This window comes from Grampus griseus (assembly GCF_964374135.1).
Source record: "Grampus griseus genome assembly, chromosome: 14".
NCBI classification, from domain to species: domain Eukaryota; kingdom Metazoa; phylum Chordata; class Mammalia; order Artiodactyla; family Delphinidae; genus Grampus; species Grampus griseus.
Window position 1 is genome coordinate 15,042,267 of NC_139008.1, and position 19,071 is coordinate 15,061,337.

The window sequence follows — 19,071 nt, forward strand, 5'->3', positions numbered from 1 at the left end:
TTTTTGCATTTGTTTCCCGTCCCTGAGGAGACATATCCAAAAAAATTAAGACCGATGTCAAAGAGCTTACTGCCTATGTTTTTTCTAGAGTTTTGTGGTTTCAGATCTTACAGTTATATCTTTAATCCAATTTGAGTTTATTTTTGTATATGGCATCAGAAAGTAGTCCAGTTTGATTCCTTTGCATGTAGCTGTCCAGTTTTCCCAACATCATTTATTGAAGAGGCTGTCTTTCCCTCATGTACATTCTTGCCTCCTTTGTTGTAGATTAGTTGACCGTATTAAGTGTGGGTTTATTTCTGGTCTCTCTTTTCTGTTCCATGAGTTTGTGTGTCTGTTTTGATGCCAGTACCATATGTTGTGATTGCTGCAGCTACGTAGTATATACTTTGAAATCAGGAATGGAGAGACCTCCAGCTTTGTTCTTCTTTCTCAAGATTGTTTTGACTATTTGTGGTCTTTTGTGTTTCCATACAAACTTTAGAATTATTTGTTCTAGTTCAGTGAAAAATGCCATTGGTACTTTGATAGGGATAACATTGGATCTGTAGATTGTCTTTTGTATTGTAGTTATTATACCAATAATTTTTTCAATCCACGATGACAGTATATCTTTCCATTTATTTGTGTCATTTCAATTTCTTTCATCGTTTTCCAAGTACAAGTCTTTTATGTCCTTGGTTAGATTTATTTCTAGGTATTTTATTGTTTTTTTGCAATTGTAATGGGTTTGTTTTCTTAATTTCTCTTTCTGATAGTTCCTTGTTAGTGTATAGAATTGCAGCATATTTCTGTATATTAATTTTGTATTCTGCAACTTTACTGAATTCGTTTGCTAGTTCTAACAGTTTTTTGGTGACATCTTTAGGATTTTCTATATATAGTGTCATGTCCTCTGCAAACAGTGACAGTTTTACTTCTTCCTTGCTAATTTAGATGCGTTTTATTTCTTTTTCTTGTCTGATTGTTCTGGCTAGGACTTCCAATACTATGTTGAATAGATGTGGTGAGAGTGGACATCCTTGTTTTGTTCTTGATCTTAGGGGAAATACTTTCAGCTTTTCACAACTGAGTACCATGTTGGTTGTAGGTTTGTCATATATGGCCTTTATGATGTTGAGGTTATTATGTTCCATCTATACCCACTTTGTTGAGAGTTTTTATCATAAATTGATGTGGAATTTTGTCAAAAGCTTTTCCTGCATCTATTGATATGATCATATGATTTTATTCTTCAATTTTGTTAATATAGTATATATCACATTGTTTGATTTGTGAGTATTGTATTATCCTTGCATCCCTGGGGTAAATCCTGCTTGATCATGGTATATGATCCTTTTGATGTATGGTTGAATTTGATTTGCCAATATGTTGTTGAGGATTTTTGCATCTATGTTCATCAGTGATATTGGCCTGTAATTTTTTTTGTGTGTGGTTTCTTTGTCTGGTTTTGTTATCAGTGTAATGCTGGCCTTGTAGAATGAGTTCAGAAGTATTCCTTCCTCTTCAGCTTTTTGGAATAGTTTGAGAAGGATAGGCATTATCTCTTCTTTAAATGTTTAGTAGAATTCACCTGTCAAATTATCTGGTCCTGGACTTTTGTTTGTTGGGAGTTTTAAAATTACTGATTCAATTTTACTACTGGTAATTTGTTCATATTTTGAATTTCTTCCTGATTCAGTCTTGGGAAACTGTACATTTCTAGAAATTTATTCATTTCCTCTAGGTTGCCCATTTTATTGGCATATAATTTTTCATATTAATCTCTTATGATCCTTTGTATTTCTGTGGTATCATTTGTAACTTCTTTTTTTTCATTTCTGATTTTACTTGGGCCCTCTTTTTTTCTTATGAGTCTAGCTAAAGGTTTATCAATTTTGTTTATCTTTTGAAAGAACCAGCTCTTAGTTTCATTGATCTTTTCTATTTTTTAAGCCTCTATTTCATTTATTTCTGCTTAAACCTTTATGATTTATTTTCTTCTGCTAACTTTGGGTTTTGTTAGTTCTTCTTTCCTAATTTGTTTATGTGTAATGTTAAGTTGTTTATACTAGATATTTTTCTTGCTTCCTGAGGTAGGCTTGTATTGCTATAAACTTCCCTCACAGCACTGCTTTCGCTGTATCCCATAGAATTTGGAAAAATGTGTTTCTGCTTTCATTTATCTCCAGGTATTTTTAAATTTCCCCTTTGTTTCTTCCATGACCCATTGGTTGTTTAGCAGCATATTGTTTGGCCTCCACATGTTTGTGTTTTTTGCAGTATTTTTCTTATAGTCGATTTCTAGTTCATAGTACTGTGGTTAGAAAAGAGGCTTGATATGATTTCACTCTTCTAAATTTATTGAGACTTCTTTTGTGGTCTGTGAAAGTTCCTAGAGAAAGTTCCATGTGTACTTGAAAAGAATATATATTTCTGCTGCTCTTGGACAGAGTATTCTATATATGTGTGTGTGTGTGTGTGATTTGAGACCAACGTTTCCTTATTGGTTTTCTGTCTGGATAATCTGTCCATTCATGTGAGTGCATTGTTAAAGTCCTTTAGTATGATTATGCTACTGTCAATTTCTTCCTTTAAGTTTGTTAATAGTTGCTTTATGTATTTGGGTGCTCCTATGTTGGGTGCATCTATATTTACAATTGTTATATCTTCTTGATGAACTGATCCCTTTATCATTATGTAATGTCCCTCTTTGTCTTTTGTTACCGTCTTTGCTTTAAAGCCTATTTTGGCTGATATAAGTATTGCTACACCAGCTGTCTTTTCATTTCCATAGAATATTTTTTCTGTCCCCTCATTTAGATTTATGATCCATTTGAGTTTAATTTTTGTGAAGGTTTGTATCTAGATTCTTTGGGGTTTTTTTTTCATGTGAATGTTCAGTTGTTTCAGCACAAGTTGTTGAAGAGAGTATCTTTCCTCGTACTACATATGCTCCTTTGTCAAAGACCAATTTGCTAAATATATTTGCATCCATTTCTAGGTTCTCTATTTTGTTGCATTGATCTATTTTTTTCACCAATATCACACTATCGTGATTACTGTAGTTTTAGTCAGATTACTATAGTCAGTGAAGTCAGGTAGCATCAGTTCTTCAAGTTTATTCTTCTCCTTCAATATTGTTTTGGTTATTCTGGGTCTTTTGTTTTGCTATAAAACCTTTAGAATCAGTTTGTCAATATCTATAAAATAATTTGCTGGGATTTTGATTAGGATTGCAATGAATCTGTAGGTCAAGTTGGGAAGACCTGACAACTTGACAATATTGAGTCTTCCTATCCACAAACATGAAATAGTTATTTATTTTGTTCTTCTCTAATTTTTTTCATCAGGGTTTTGTTGTTTTCTTCATATGGATCTTATATGTATTTTGTTAGATTTATACCTAAGTATTTCATTGGGGGGGGTTAATGCAATTGTTATTGCGTTTCTTACTTCAAATTCCACTTGCTCACTGCTGGTATATAGGAAAGCAATTAACCTTTATATAATAACCTTATATCTTGCAACCTTGCTATAATCGCTAATTAGTTCCAGGAGTTTTTTGGTCAGTTCTTTGGGATTTGCTACATAGATGATTATGTTATCTGCAAACAATGACAGTTTTATGTCTTTCTTCCCAATCTGTATACATTTTATTTTTCTTCTCTTACTTTATTGCATTAGCAAGGACTTCCAGTACAATGTTGAAAAGGAGTAGTGAGGGGGGACATCCTGACCTTGAACCTGATTTGCAGGAAAAGTTCGAGTTTCTCACCAGAGTAGTTAACATTTGAAATGTTTATGTATTAAGATAAAGTTTAGCTTTCTCTGATTTCTACCTTCAACCTCCCATCTTTAAGTAAAAAGTTTTCTCAATGATTTTGCCATCATTTATAAATACCACACTCCCACATCCCCAGCCTTTGCAATCATTCTTCTTGCCATTGTATCTAGAAGCTCATTTACTTCTCAGGTCTGAAAATGTAATTACGAGCAATATGACTCCAGCAGAGATAATTTTTGAAACTGTTATTAAGAATAAGTGCTACTCTAATGATTAGGGTGTGTTTGATAACCAGAAAAAGAGAAACATGTACTTGGGGATGTGCCACCATAGCGTGCTTTGAGTCACAACTGCAGGTTTGTTTCACAGCTACAGGACAAGTTTGAGCATCTTAAGAGGGTCCAACAAGAGGAGACAATGAAACTTGAGGAGGAGAGAAGACAATTGGAAGAAGAAATAATAGATTTTTATAAAATGAAGGCTGCCTCTGGAACATTGCAGACTCAGGAGTGTACCAGTATAAGGAAGGACAAAGATCGTAAGAAATAATCCTCTCTTACCATCTGTGTGTCATGGAGCCCTATCACTCTCAATCCCATCTTCCTGTGAGATTTTTCTCATAGCACTAATTCTGATTGAAATTATACTAAGTTTTAAAATCTGTTTGCTTATTGTATGTTTTCTCCAACTAGAATGTGAACTCCTTGGGAGTAGGTACCTTGACCATCTTGTTAAATGTTCTGTCCTCAGTGTTTAGAGCAAGAGTAGCACAGAATTAGCAGTCAATAAATATTTGCTAAAATGAAAGAAAATCAAAGAATTATATAGCACAGTGTGAAAAGTGATTAGCTGTTGAAATTCTTTTACCATAGCCCTACTTGTGGCTCCAGGGACCAAGTGTATATATACTATTTCATATCTAAATAGAAGTAGGGGATTTGTTGGCATAAAATATTATGTTATAAAAGGCTAATTCTTATGCTGATATTCCTTAACAAATTCTACTGATAATTTCTTGATAGTTTTTATTAAATAAAATATTGTTTCTGATTGGAACTCTTAGGCTTTTATGTTAGACCTTGTAAAACTAATATTGGAATAAATCTTGAAAAGTTAGGGAGAGCCAGAAAACAGTGGGAAACCATGAGTAACATTTGGATGATAATATTACACCTTACATATTTGGGGTATATGTTAAAACTAAAGTTATCAAATAAAGTGGACTTTTTTTTTTGCCATTTCAAAATTTTCCTTCTGACTATATATCCTGATTTTCCACATTTACAATGTCAGTTCGCCTGTGTGTGTGGCTGACTCACCATGACTCATTCTATGAAAGTACTACCGTTGAGGGTCTGTATATATTTACTCCAGCTACATCTGGCATAGTTCATGGAATTTTTCTTATGTCCCTAAAAGAATAAATTTTTCTTCTGTTGTAATTTTATTACTGCATTCATTTCAAAGGCAGCATTTTTTTCAGGGTATCAGGGTATTGTGATTTTTGCCTCAAAATATTTGAGAAAATATAATCTGATTTATAATACCTTTACTTCTTGAAATTTTTTTTTTTGAAAAATACAGGGAAAGGGAGGTATATCCACAATGATTTTTATATATGTTATTAAGTCACCTTATGATTTTATCATTTGGGGGAAGAATGAAGTCTACTATGTGAACTTTTAATGGAACCTCTACAAGAACCAGGATCTTTGTTTTGTTCACTTATGAATTCATCCCTAGGCCTAGAACAGTGCCTGGCGGTAATTGTTCATTGAATAAATGAAAACAATAATAGTACATTAGCTATATTATATGCATGGATAGTTTAATTTAGATCATTGACTTTTAGAAGATAAACAATTAGTATAACATTATTGCTTTTCCACATGCTGGTGAATTATACAGCTAAGGGATTTTCATCTTCTCATTCTCTCAACATAATCCAGTGTTATTAAAATTTGAGTCACCAATGTTGTTACACATATAAAAAACTGTAATGTTAGCCTTGTAAAAGTGCATTTATAAAATGCACTTGGTTGCATTTGAGAATGGACCCTTTAGGTAATAATGTGATAGTCCATAGTTTCTTTTAGAGAAAGGAAAGATTCACCCTAAATAAACGGTATGGTTTTTCTTTCCACTTCTTTTCCAAAGGTATAAAACAAGTTATGATTTAGTAGTTTATAAAGCATACATTTGCTCATTAAAGAATGGTTTTATAAAATAGTATTTGTTTCCTATATAGCTTTTAACTATATGAATAAAATTATTTTTCTCTTTCAGGTCCACTTTCATGTTAAACAGAGGTTCCAGATTTATGTAGCACAGAAAGTTTTAATAAGTCAGCATTACTAAAAACTTATAAGTATACTTTACTTTTCCTTAGAGTTTTTATTTGCTAGATTATTTATTTGATATTAATGTAAATTCTATTTTTTTTTTTTTTTTTTTTGCGGTACGCGGGCCTCTCACTGTTGTGGCCTCTCCCGTTGCAGAGCACAGGCTCCGGACGCACAGGCTCAGCAGCCATGGCTCATGGGCCCAGCCGCAACAAGGCATGTGGGATCTTCCCGGACCGGAGCACGAACCCGTGTCCCCTGCATCGGCAGGCGGATTCTCAACCACTGCGCCACCAGGGAAGCCCTAAATTGTATTTTTTAAATTTCAGTTTCTACTTGATCATGGCTAGTAATACACATTCCAATGATTTTTATACATTTATCTTGTATTCTGTAACCCTTCTAAAACTTGTTAAATTCACTAATAAGTTGTAATATCTTTTTTTGCAGATTTATTTGAATTTCCTAGCTACATGATTATTTGGTATCTGAGTGAAAGCCATTTACTTTTCCAAATTTTATGTCTTTTATTTTCTTGCCTTACTTAATTGACTATGACTTTTAGTACAATGTTGAGTAGAAGTGGTGACAGGGGGCTTCATTATCTCATTCTCAATGTTAGAAATAGATACAGTTCAATCTGTCATTTGTTTCCAGTTTTATTGAGATATAATTGACATAGAACATTGTATAAGTTTAAGATGTACAATATGTTGATTTGATACATTTATATATTGCAAAATTATTACCAACATAGCATTAGCTAACACACCTTCTTACTGTCAGGTAGTTACCATTTCTTTGTGATGAGAACATTTAAGACCTATTTTCTTAGCAACATTCAAGTATATAATATGGTATTATCAACTATAATCACCATGCTGTACATTAGATTACTGTACAAAACTTGTTAACTTTATAGTTAAAAGTTTGTACCCTTTGACTGATCATTCCCCATTTTCCCCAACCCTGGCTTCTGGTAACCACCATTCTCTGTTTCTTGAATTTGGCATTTTTAGATTCCACATATAAGTGATGTCATAAAGTATTTACCTTTCTGTCTGACTTATTTCACTTAGCATAATGTCCTCAAGTTTCATCCAAATTGTTGCAAATGGCAGGATTTCCTTCTTTCTTGTGGTTGAATAGTATTCCACACTTCTTTATTCATTCATCAATTGACATACCCTGAAGTTGTATTTATATCTTGCTATCGTGAATAATGCTGCAACTAACATGGGAATATATACCCAGAAGTATGGTTGCTGGGTCACATGGTCATTCTAATTTTAATTTTTTGAGAAACATCCATATTTTTTTCTCCATAGTAGCTATACAAACCTCCATTCCCAGCAACAATACACAAGAGTTCCATCTTCACTAACACTTGTTATCTCTTCTCTTTGGGATGACAGACATTTTCACAGGCATGAAGTGATATCTCATTGTGATTTTGATTTGCATTTCCCTTATGATTAGTGATATTGAGCACTTTTTCATGTGCTTGTTGGCCATTTGTATGTTTTCTTTGGAAAACTGTCAATTCAGTTTCTCTGTCCATTTCTTAATAGGATTGGTTTTTTGTTTTCTTTTGTTTTTAATATGGAGTTGTATGAGTTCTTTATGTATTTTGGATATTAGCCCTTTATCAGATACACAATTTGCAAATATTTTCATCCATTCAGTAGGATGTCTTTCATTTTGTTGATGGTTTCCTTTGCTGTGCAGAAGCCTTTTAGTTTGATGTTGGCCCACTTGTTTATTTTTGCTTTTGTTACGTTTCTTTCGGTGTCAAATCCAAAAAACCACCACCACGACTGATGTCAAAGAGCTTACTGCCTTTGTTTCCTCCTAGGAGTTCTTTGGTTTCAGGTCTTACATTCAAGTCTTTATCCATTTTGAGTGGGATTGGTGTATTGTGTAAGGTAGGTGTCCAGGTTCATTCTTTTGCATATGGCTGTCCAATTTTTTAAATTAATTAATTAATTAATATATTTTGGGCTGCGTTGGGTCTTCGTTGCTGTGCGTGGTCTTTCTCTAGTTGTGGCTAGCGGGGGCTGCTCTTTGTTGCGGTGTGTGGGCTTCTCATTGCGGTGGCTTCTCTTGTTGTGGAGCACAGGCTCTAGGCATGTGCTTCAGTAGTTGTGGCACATGGGCTCAGTAGTTGTGGCTCACAGGCTCTAGAGCACAGGCTCAGTAGTTGTGGCACACGGGCTTAGTTGTTCCCCAGCATGTGGGATCTTCCCGGACCAGGGATAGAACCCGTGTCCCCTGCACTGGCAGGCAGATTCTTAACCACTGTACTACGGGGGAAGTCCCTGGCTGTCCAGTTTTCCCAACATGATTTATTGAAGAAACTGCCCTTTCCCCATTGTATATTCTTGGCTCCTTTGTCATAAGTTAATTGACATATATGCATGGGTTTATTTCAGGGATTTCTATTCCATTTCATTGATCTATGTGCCTGTTTTTATGCCCGTACCATACTGTTTTGTAATATAGTTTGTAATATAGTGTGAAATCAGGGAGTGTGATGTCTCCAGCTTTCTTTATCTTACTTCAGATCGCTTTGACTATTTGGGATCTTTTGTGTTTCCATACAAATTTTAGGATTCTTAGCTCAATTTCTGTGAAAAATACCATTGGAATTTTGATAGAGATTGCATTAAATCTGTAGATTGCTTTTGCTAGTATGGACATTTAAACAATGCTAAGTCTTCCAATCCATGAGGACGGAATTTCTTTCCATTTATTTGTATCTTTTTCAATTTCTATATCAATGTCTTAAAGTTTTTAGTGTAAAGGCCTTTTACCTCCTTGAATAAATTTATTTCTAGGTATGTTACCTTTTTGATGAAATGTAAATAGAATTGTTTTCTGAATTTCTCTTTCTCATATGTTATTAGTGTATAGAAAAGCAACAGATTTCTGTATATTGATTTTGTATCCCACAACTTTACTGAATTCATTTATTAGTTTTAACAGGTTTTGGTGGAGTCTTTAGGGTTTTTTTATATATAATACCATTTCATATGCAAATAGTGACAGTTTTACTTCTTCCTTTTCAATTTGGATGCCTTTTATTACTTTTTGTTGCCTGACTGCTCTGGCTAGGACTTCCAATACTATGTTGAATAGATGTGGCAAGAGTGGAATATTTGAATACATAAATAATTAATGGTGGGCTTCCCTGGTGGCGCAGTGGTTGAGAGTCCGCCTGCCGATGCAGGGGACGCGGGTTCATGCCCCGGTCTGGGAGGATGCCGCGTGCCGCGGAGCGGCTGGGCCCGTGAGCCATGGCCACTGAGCCTGCGCGTCCGGAGCCTGTGCTCCACAACCGGAGAGGGCACAGCAGTGAGAGGCCCGCGTACCGCAAAAAAAAAAAGAAAAAAAAAAAGAATTTCTACCACCTGTCCCCACCGAGAAACATCAAATTGATAATGATATAATTATGATAATGATATCCATCATTATAACTATAAGCTGTTATATATATATTTAGTTATGTAATTTTAGTACATGACAGAAAATGGCCATACTAATATGGAGGCCCAGATTTATTTGTCATAAGATGCTTTTAAATTGGGAATTCTGGGTACCATTTCTACATTCTTTAGAGGCAAGATAATATCTGTGGCTGATGTGAGTTGTATTTACTCCTAGCCTAATCAGTGAGGCTGGGAATGGGAAAGGTATGGTAGCAACAGCCTAGGAGACCATGGTCCAATCTCTGTGTGCGTGTGTGTATGTGTGTGTTTGGGTGTTTGTGTACCTTGTGAAGTGAGAACATTCCTAAAGGCAGGGTACGTGGCCTCATAATTTCAAGGTGACTTTTACATTACAGAGACCAGAAATAAACTAACAGATGGTACTAAGGAGGCAATCAATTTAGAGGATGTCCTTGCAACAAAATTAATAATGTGGAAGAGGAACATGGAGTGGATGAGGGACCTTGTCTAGCTTAGCTTCAGCAGCAGCAGGGAAACCACCTGGTTCCTCAAATTTTTCTGACACTGTTTCTATCATGCTCCTTCTTGCTCATACCTCTCTGACATACCTGGTTCCTTTGGAGCCTTGATTTTTCTGAAACAAGCACGTTTCTTGGAGCAATTGCACTGGCCATTCCTGCACTTAGGCACACACTTCAGATAACTTCCTGGGTCCAACCCTGTCTTCCTTGCAATCTGTGTTCAAATGTCACCTTGTTTGCCGGTGTTACCTAAACACTCAGTGAAAAAAATCACACTCCCTGCCTACTGTCTCCTTTATGACTGATTATTTTTCATCACAGCGCTGCTCACCATTTGACATGTTACATGATTTTTTATTTTCGTATATTCTTTCTCTATCATTGGATTGTAGAGAGTTTTGTTTTTCAGTGCCCTATATTCATGGCTTAGATAGTTATTGGAAAATTGAGTTATCACTCAATTAATATTCCTCAAATACATGAAATGCATGAAAGAATTTCACATAAAAATTGTAAGACACCTAACATCTTGGGAAAAAGCTGAAAGTAGGACAAAAATTCATAAACAGAGATGGTACAAGGAATCCTAGAGAGGGGACAAGATCCGTAGACAATTTGTTGAAATTAATCAATTTCTTGACTGCAAAATGTAAATGTAGGTGAAAATTAAACATGTTACTGATGTTTTTCTCACTTCTCGTAGTCACTTACACTACATGGAACCAGGGAACCTTACAGGAATTGTAGAATTTCTTCTATGATTTTTAGAGTAACCAGAATTCCAGCCCCTCACATTTTGGCTTTTCCTCTCCATGTACATGATCACTGTGTCTGAAAACCTGCTCATCATCCTGGCCATCAGCTTAGACTTCCACCTCCACACACCCAACCAACCTGTCCTTCTTCAACGTGTCCTTTGCACATTTCTGTTTCACCTCCACCAGGATCCCAAAGATGATGCAGAACATCCAGACACACAGCAAAGTTATAACCCTTGAAATCTGCAGCAGGAAGATATATTGTTTCCCACTGTTTGCAGGATTGGACAACTTTCTCCTGGTTGTGGTGGCCTATGAGCACTTTGTAACCATCTCTCACCCGCTACGCTACACCATCACCATGAACCTCCAGCTCTGGGGACTGATGGTTCTTGTGTCCTGGGTCATGAGTGCCATGAATTCCTTGCTACAGAGCTTGGTAATGTTAGGGCTGTCCTTCTATGCAGACTTGGATATCCCCACTTTTTCTGTAGCTCAGTCAAGTGGTCAACTTGCTTGTTCTGTCAGCTTTCTTAATAACGTGATGATACATTTTGCAGCTGCACTGCTGGGCGGTGTTCCCGTGGCTGAGGTTCTTTACTTATATTCTAAAAGAGTTTCCTCCATACACGGAATCTCATCATTTCAGGGAAAGCATAAAGCCTTGTCCATCTGTCCATCTTACCTCTCAGTTGTCTCCTTTTTTTACTGTATGTGTCTATGAATGTACTTAAGCTCTGCTTCTCCACACAGCTCACATTCAAGTGCAACAGCCTTGGTGATGTAAACTGTGGTCATGTCCATGCTGAACCCCTTCATCTACAGTTTGAAGAACAAAGACATATAAAAACAGCTTTGAAAAGACTCTTTGGGAAGGAAACTATAAAAGACCAGTTGTCCTAGGGCTGAAGAAGTACGCATGATTGCAAGGATCAAAGCCTGTGAGCCAGAATTTCCAATTATTTTATCAGAGTGTGGAAGTAGGACTTGCTACTTTTTTATTGCTAGAGTTTCTATTTCTTTGATTTCAACTTCTCTCTACAATTTATACAGCTCACTTTATTAAGCTTCCTGCCCTGACAATGAACAGGGTTATTTCCTCTTTGTCATTCTCATATTCTCTCAAATTTATTCCCAACCTTGGACTTAAAATATTTGGCAATTCTCATTTATTTCATGGGACTACTTAGATTTCTTAAAAATAATTTATTCTCAAGTGATGTAGATCACACTAATTTTTGTTTGATTTTACTAAAAGAATAGCCATGAGTTACACAACTCCTATGGAGAAACTAAACTTGGCAACCAAGACAATTTATATAATTTTATAACACAGAAAAATCTGAGACTACACTTTTTCACTTTTATGCCCAGTATTCATTGTATATCACTGACTTATTTGTTCTCCCTGAAAACATAGACTTTGAAATGCTAGTGTCTCATGGTCATAGGGTTTGATTTTCCTGGTTAAGATTCTATTCTCGTATTCAAGCCCATGTCCACACTGTCTACCAGATTCACTGGCATAATGATTATCAAATACATTTATCCAAGTTTTTAATAATTTCAATTTCTTTTGTAAAGAACTCTTTCTGTTCATTAATTTTATTCCTGTGTTCATTGAATTGTCCTTCTGAGTTTTCTTGTCGCTCATTGAATGTCTTCGTAACAGAGATTTTGGATTCTTGATCCGTTAGATTGCAATATTCCATGCCTTTGTGTTCAGCTGCTGGAAAATTATCACTTTCTTTTTATGATGGCCTATTTCCTTGATTTTTTGTTAGTTTCAGGTATATAGCAAATTGATTTGGTTATACATATGTAGATATCTATATTCTTTTAAAATTCTTTTCCATTATAGGTTGTTACAAGATATTGAATATAGTTCAATATACTGTATGTGCTATGCAGTAAAACTTCGTTGTTTATCTTTTTTTTTTTTTGCGGTACGCGGGCCTCTCACTGCTGTGGCCTCACTCCTTGCAGAGCACAGGCTCCCGGACACTCAGGCTCAGCGGCCATGGCTCACGGGCCCAGCCGCTCCGCGGCATGTGGGATCTTCCCGGGCCGGGGCACGAACCCGTGTCCCCCGCACTGGCAGGCGGACTCTCAACCACTGTGCCACCAGGGAAGCCCTGTTTTTTATCTATTTTATATATGGTAGTGTGCATCTGTTAATCCCATACTCCCAATTTATCCCTCCCCCTGCATCCCCTTGGGTAACCGTAAGTTTGTTTTCTATGTCTGTGAGTCTGTTTCTGTTTTGTAAATAAGTTCACTTGTACTATTTTTTAGATTCCACATATAAGTGATATCATAATACTTGTCTTTCTCTGTCTGACTTACTTCACTTAGTATGATAATCTCTAGGTCCATCATATTTCTTTGATTTTTTTTTTTTTTTTTTTCGGGACGCGGGCCTCTCACTGTTATGGCCTCTCCCACTGCGGAGCACAGGCTCCGGACGCGCAGGCTCAGCGGCCATGGCTCATGGGCCCAGCCGCTCCTTGGCATGTGGTATCTTCCCAGACCAGGGCACGAACCCGTGTCCCCTGCATCGGCAGGCGGACTCTCAACCACTGCGCCACCAGAGGAGCCCTTTTTTGATTTTAAAATAGTGTTTATAGGTACACACTTCTGCTTTCACATTAGAAGTAGCGGAAACCTTAACTAAATAAGCTTTTATGTCTTCTTTGGCTCTTACAATTCACCAGGCCGGCTATTAGAATCCTTTCTTTTGTACTCCAGAAGGTGGTGCTATAGCTCAAGTTTGTATTTTCTCCCTTGCACTCCCCCCCTCCCCCCAAACCTTGGCCTGTTATCTGAGCACCCTCTGTGTCAACTAGGGCTCACTCTGGCAGATGCACTTGGGAGGCGATAGCAGAGTAGAAGGAGGTATGGGTTTAGCACTTGGGGTTCTTGGAGTACCCACAGTTGGTGAGTGTCTCCTCGAGTAAGGTTCTCCAGCAGGTTTGTGGGCAGACTTCCTGCTGAAGTCCTGAAGCAGATAGCAGGAAACGAACCTTTAATGCCCCTTGATATTCTTATCTCTTTCCTTCCCTTCTTCCTCTCTCCCCTCAGTCACGGAGGTCCCTCCTCAGGAATCCGGTTGCTGCTGGAGAGAAATGGGTTTCTCCAGTTGCAATTCGCATAACTGGGATAGTAGGCCAGTCACTCATCACTTCCGCTTTCCACCAGCTCCATGGGAGGGGTCATGGCTTTCCACCTCCTCTGTTGGAGGAGTCACCACCACTGCTGCCAAAAGCTCAGTCCCTTGTTAGTGTCACCCTGGGGAGATGGGCCACCTTGGCGAGTTTCTCCCTCTCCCCTCCAAACTCATCCTCACCTTGTTCCAATGGCATGCTAAAATCCCCCTCAGGCAGGCTGGACTTCCACAAATTCTCTCTCTCTAGAGGGTCTCTTGGTCTCTTCCCAGTTTGGCAATCTCCAGGCTCTCCTCCCCTCCATCCCCTGCCCCGCTGTGACTAGTGGGGGTGGAGCAGGTTTGCTGACTCCCTTGGACCTACAGCCCTTACTGAGGTCCTGTTTGTTTATTTTCAGGTACGCAGGTGGGCTAGAAACCTCCTGGCTTCCTTGATGTAATGTGCAGAGGCGCTTTTGTTCAGTTATGGATGTCTAATTAGTTGTTTAAAAAGTGGGAGGGAAAAGAGGAGCAACTTACCCCACTGGCCATATGCTGATATCACTCCTACAAGTCTATCCCTGCTGATATTTCTAACTCTAAGCAACTACATAGATTATTCTAACTTTCCCCCTTGCTTATCCCTAAATTCCCACTCCAACATTGAGAAACCCAGCTCCCATCATCCACAGTCTATTTACTTCATTGTTCAATTCTAACGTGTATGTACAGCAGTATCAGAATTATTAACTAGTACATCTGTGAGAAATAACTTTATCAGCTAGAGCACAGTGTTTGTGTGCAGTTACTTCTGGCTCAGCCTTATCAATTCCATCATTTCCAAAGTCACTTAGGTTAGTACAATTCATTCCCCCATCCCTACAGTGAGGTTGTCTTGTACATTTGTAATAGTTTGACTCTCATGTCACATTCTGCATTCCCTCCTGGGATCCTTCAAACATAGCCAAATTATTTTTCTTTAAATTTGCATACTTAAGTTTCACTCTTCATGCTGTAAAGTTCTATGAATTTTCAAAATATGTATAATGTCTTCATCATAACAGTAGCATACAGAATAGGTTTATCACCCTAAAAAAATATCCCCTGTGCTTCATCTAGTTAACCCTCTTCGACTCTCATTTCCTTCCACGGACCTTTCTACTGTCTCTATAGTTTTACCTTTCCCAGAATGTCACATAATTAGACTCTTGCAGTATGTAGCCTTTTCAGATTGGCTTCTTTCACTTAGCAATACATATTTACGGTTCTGCCATGTATTTTCATGGTTTGACAGCTCATTTTCTTTAAACCACCAAACAATATTCCGTTGTATGGATATAATAGTTTATTTATCCATTCACCTGCTGAGGGATATCTTGGTCTTGATGATTATCAGGGTCTGGGTAGTGTTAGAACAGAGCTAAGGGTAAGGGTCATGGTCAAGATTAGGGTGGCTGTGAGTCTCAGGGTCAGGGTAAGCATTAAGTGAAGGTCAAGATAACGATGAGATTCATTGTAGAGTGAGGGTTTGGTTCAGGATCAGGGTCAGGGTCACAGTCAGGGTCAGGTTGATTGTCAACATCATAAGGGCCCGGGTCAGTGTGATGGTCATGATCAGGGTCAGAGACAGTGTGTGGGACCAGTTCAGAGTCATTTTGAGGGTGAAAATCAGAATCCGTATTTGTGTGAGCACCAGGGCCAGAGTCAGGCTGAGCACCAGGATCCCAGTCATCGTCAATGTTAGGTTCAGAGTCATAGTCTGTGCAAGGGTCAGGGTCAGCTTGAAGGTCAGAGTCAGGATGGGAGTTAAGGTGAGAGTCACAGGGACAGGGTGAGGTAAGGTCAAAGTCAGGGTGATGGTCAGAGTTAGATTAAGGTTGAGAGTCATGATCAGGATCATGGTAAGCTGAGTGTGAGGATCAAGTAAAGGTCAGAATGAGGATGAGGTTCAGCATCAGTTATAGTGTCAGGGTGAGAGTCAAGGTGAGAATTAGGGTCAAGATGGGTGTGAGAATGAGGTTCAGGGTCAGGGTCATGGTTCAGGAGAACTTTGGGATGAGGTCAGAGTCAGGTTAAATGTCAGTGTGAAGGTTAGCAATGAAGTGAGGGCAAGGGTCAGAGTGAGGGATTAGCATTAGGATAGGTTGTAGGTCAAGGTGAGGTTGATATCAGAGTCAGGTTGAGTGATGATCAAGGTCAGCATGAGGGACAGGTTCCAGGTTAGGGTGATGATGATAAGCAAAATTGGTGACCACATTGCATCAGTGTCAGAGTTAGGGTAAGCTTCAGGGTGAAGGTCATGCTCCGTGTCAGGGACAGAATTAGCTCTGTATCACGTTTGGTGTCAGGGTGAGAATCTAAGTCAAAAGTCACCCTAGGTTCAGATTCAGCATGAGGGTAAGTAAATCAAATTTATGGTCAGGGTGAGGGTCAAGATGAGGGTTATGGCAAGGGTCAATGTCAGGGTCAACGGCAAGATAAGTGTTAAGTTCAGGGTCAGCCTCAGAGTGAGGGTCATATCAAGGAATAGACAAGGCTGAGGGCAGGGTGAGGACCAGGGTCCGGATAAGTATGGAGTGAGCATCAGGCTTATGGTAAAAGTAAAGGCTAGGTTCAGGGTCAGGGTCAGAGTGAGGGTCAGTAAAAGTTCAGAGTTAATACGACAATAGTGTCTGGGGCAGGGTCAGCTTCAGAATCAGGATTAAGGTGTGGGAAGATCACCAGGGTCAGGCTCAGGGTAAGGTCAAAGTCAGCTTAAGGGTCAATTTCAGGTAAGGCTCAGGGGAACAAGGACATCAGAATCTATTTGGGGAGATGGTCATGTAGAGGGTGAGGATGAGCATGTTTTTAAATGTAGGTTTTATTATTATTTAAATATGGGGAGGCCAACAGATCAGTAGACAGTTATCATTGAAAAGATAGTTTGTGACAGCTCCCAAGAGGAGGGGCATGTCATGCCACACAGGCCACATGGAGAAGCACCACAGTTGGTCAGGAGGCAAAGGGAGAGAGGTCAGAATCAGGTAAATTTAAAGGTAAAGATCAGTGTCAGGTTCAGGGTGAGGCCAATGCTAATTTCTGGGTCTTGATGAAGGTAAGGGTCACGCTCAAGGTCAGATTGAGCATCATTGTGAGGGTCAGAAGGGGGGTTAGTGTCAGAGTCAGGAAGAACAGTCAGGGGTGTGAGGCAAATGTTCAGAGTCATGATCAGGAAGAGGTCAAGGTCAGTTTCAGCACCGGGATCAGGGTCAGGATGAGGGTGCGGTGCCAACCCAGGCCAGGGTGAGGGAAGGGTAGTGTCAGGGTGATAGTCTGGTTCAGGTTAAGCATAAGTTTCAGATTCAAGGCAGTGTCAAGGGCATAGTGAAGGTATGTGTAAGGGCCATTGAAGAGTCAGAGTGAGGTCAGGCTCAGGGAGAAGGTAATGGTCAAGTCAGGGTAAATGTAGAGTGAGTACAAGAGTCAGGGTCAGGGTCAGGTAAGGGTCAAGTTTATGGTCATGATGAGAGTCGTGGTGAGGCTGAGATTCAGGGCCAGGGTGAGGGTCAAGTTCAGTGCTGGTGTAGGATTAGCATCAATGTTAGGGGCAGGGGCAGGGTAAAGATGAAATTGAAGGTAAAGGTGAGAGTGAGAGTCAGGGTCAGGTACAGAATCAGAGTCAGGGTGAGAATGAGACAGAGTGTTTAAATGAGTATCAGGATCAAAGTCAGGGTGAGTGTCACAGTCAGACACAAGGTAAGAGTGAGTAACAAAGGTGAGATTCAGGTATTGAATAAAGGTGGTGTCAGAATGAGAGAGTCAGAGTCAAGGTGAGAGTGAATATACACCTCAGGGTCAGAGTGATGGTTATAATCAGTGTTTAGGTCAAACTGAGGGTCAAGGTCAGGGTCAGGTGAGGATGAGTGTGACAGTCAAGTTCAGTGTGAATGTCAAGTAAGGGTCAGGGTGACAGAGATTCAATGGCAATGTGAAAATCGGGGATGTGGTGAGGGTCAGGGTAGGATCAACGTCAGAGTAGGGCAGGGCCATAATGAAGTCACAATTGGGGTCAGTGTCAGGTTGAGGGTCATGCCAGTGTAATAGTCAGGATCTGTGTGAATAAGCAGTTCAGGGTCAGGGCGAGGTTAAGAATCAGTCAGGATTAGCGCATCAAGGGCAGACTCAGGGTGAGGGTCAGGGTGAGAGTCCTTATAACTTTCAGGGTCAGGGTGAGGCTCAGAGTTATGTACTATGTGAGGTTAAGGGTCAGAATATAAGTCAGACATGAGGGTCAGAGTCAGGTTTAGGAGCAGGGTACTTATGTGTATCAGGGTCAAAGTCAACTTCAGAGTCAGTGTCTAGGACAGGATATGTCTGTCAGTCAGGGTCAGAGTAGAAGTCAGAATCGGGGTCAGGGTGAAAAGTAGGGTCAGATAAAGTTCAGGGTCTAGTTCAGCATCAGGATCAGTGTGAGAGAATGAGAGATAATGTCAGTGTGAAGGTCAGGGACAGTGGGAGGGTAAGGGTGTTTGTCATGGTCAGAATCAAGGTCAAGTGAGAGCGGATAAGCGTCAGAGTCAGGGTGAGATTAAAGGTGAGGTTCAAGTTCACAACTCTAGGGGCAGAGTCAATGTCAGGGTGAGGATAAGGGCAGGGTTATGGCTGTAATATTTCACCTTTTGTTTACAATCTTATTTCTAGTATTAATTCAAGTACTGCTGTCAAAGTAAAAGGAGCATTATTCTTCCTGCTGATTCTGGTTAATTTTTCTGTGGGAACAGTAATGGATTTGGGGTACTCACTGGCCCAGTAATTTTAATTGTATTATTATGGACCATCAGATCCAGATAATTCATGCCACTAACTCTGAAAAATCAAAATATTCCACATTTTACTTCTTTGTAGATTTACTGCCAGATGCTTGGATGGTAGGAATTCAAGAACATGCAGTGCAATTTAACAGATTTCTGGCCTAAAAAATGTTTTGCAACTTCTCAATTTCACACAGTTAATGAAATAGTCGGAATGGAATTTAGACGTTGAGAAACGGTTGGCTTACAGCTTCAAGGCTAGATAGTTCCAAATTTATAGAAAGTTTACCTTCATTAATGGAG

At 39.0% G+C, this 19,071-nt stretch overlaps 1 protein-coding gene across 1 annotated transcript in view; it reads left to right on the top strand.

Annotated features, from left to right (window-relative positions):
- The window catches only part of SEPTIN14 (septin 14), a gene marked incomplete at its 3' end in the record, with an annotated part of 41,948 nt that extends 30,330 nt beyond the window's left edge, over positions 1-11,618 (top strand). The window contains exons 9-10 of the mRNA XM_082670525.1: positions 4,136-4,304; positions 11,590-11,618. Coding sequence (XP_082526651.1) covers positions 4,136-4,304; positions 11,590-11,618 — 198 coding nt within the window. The remainder of the gene's footprint in view (positions 1-4,135; positions 4,305-11,589) is intronic.
- Between the last annotated feature and the right edge of the window lie 7,453 nt (positions 11,619-19,071).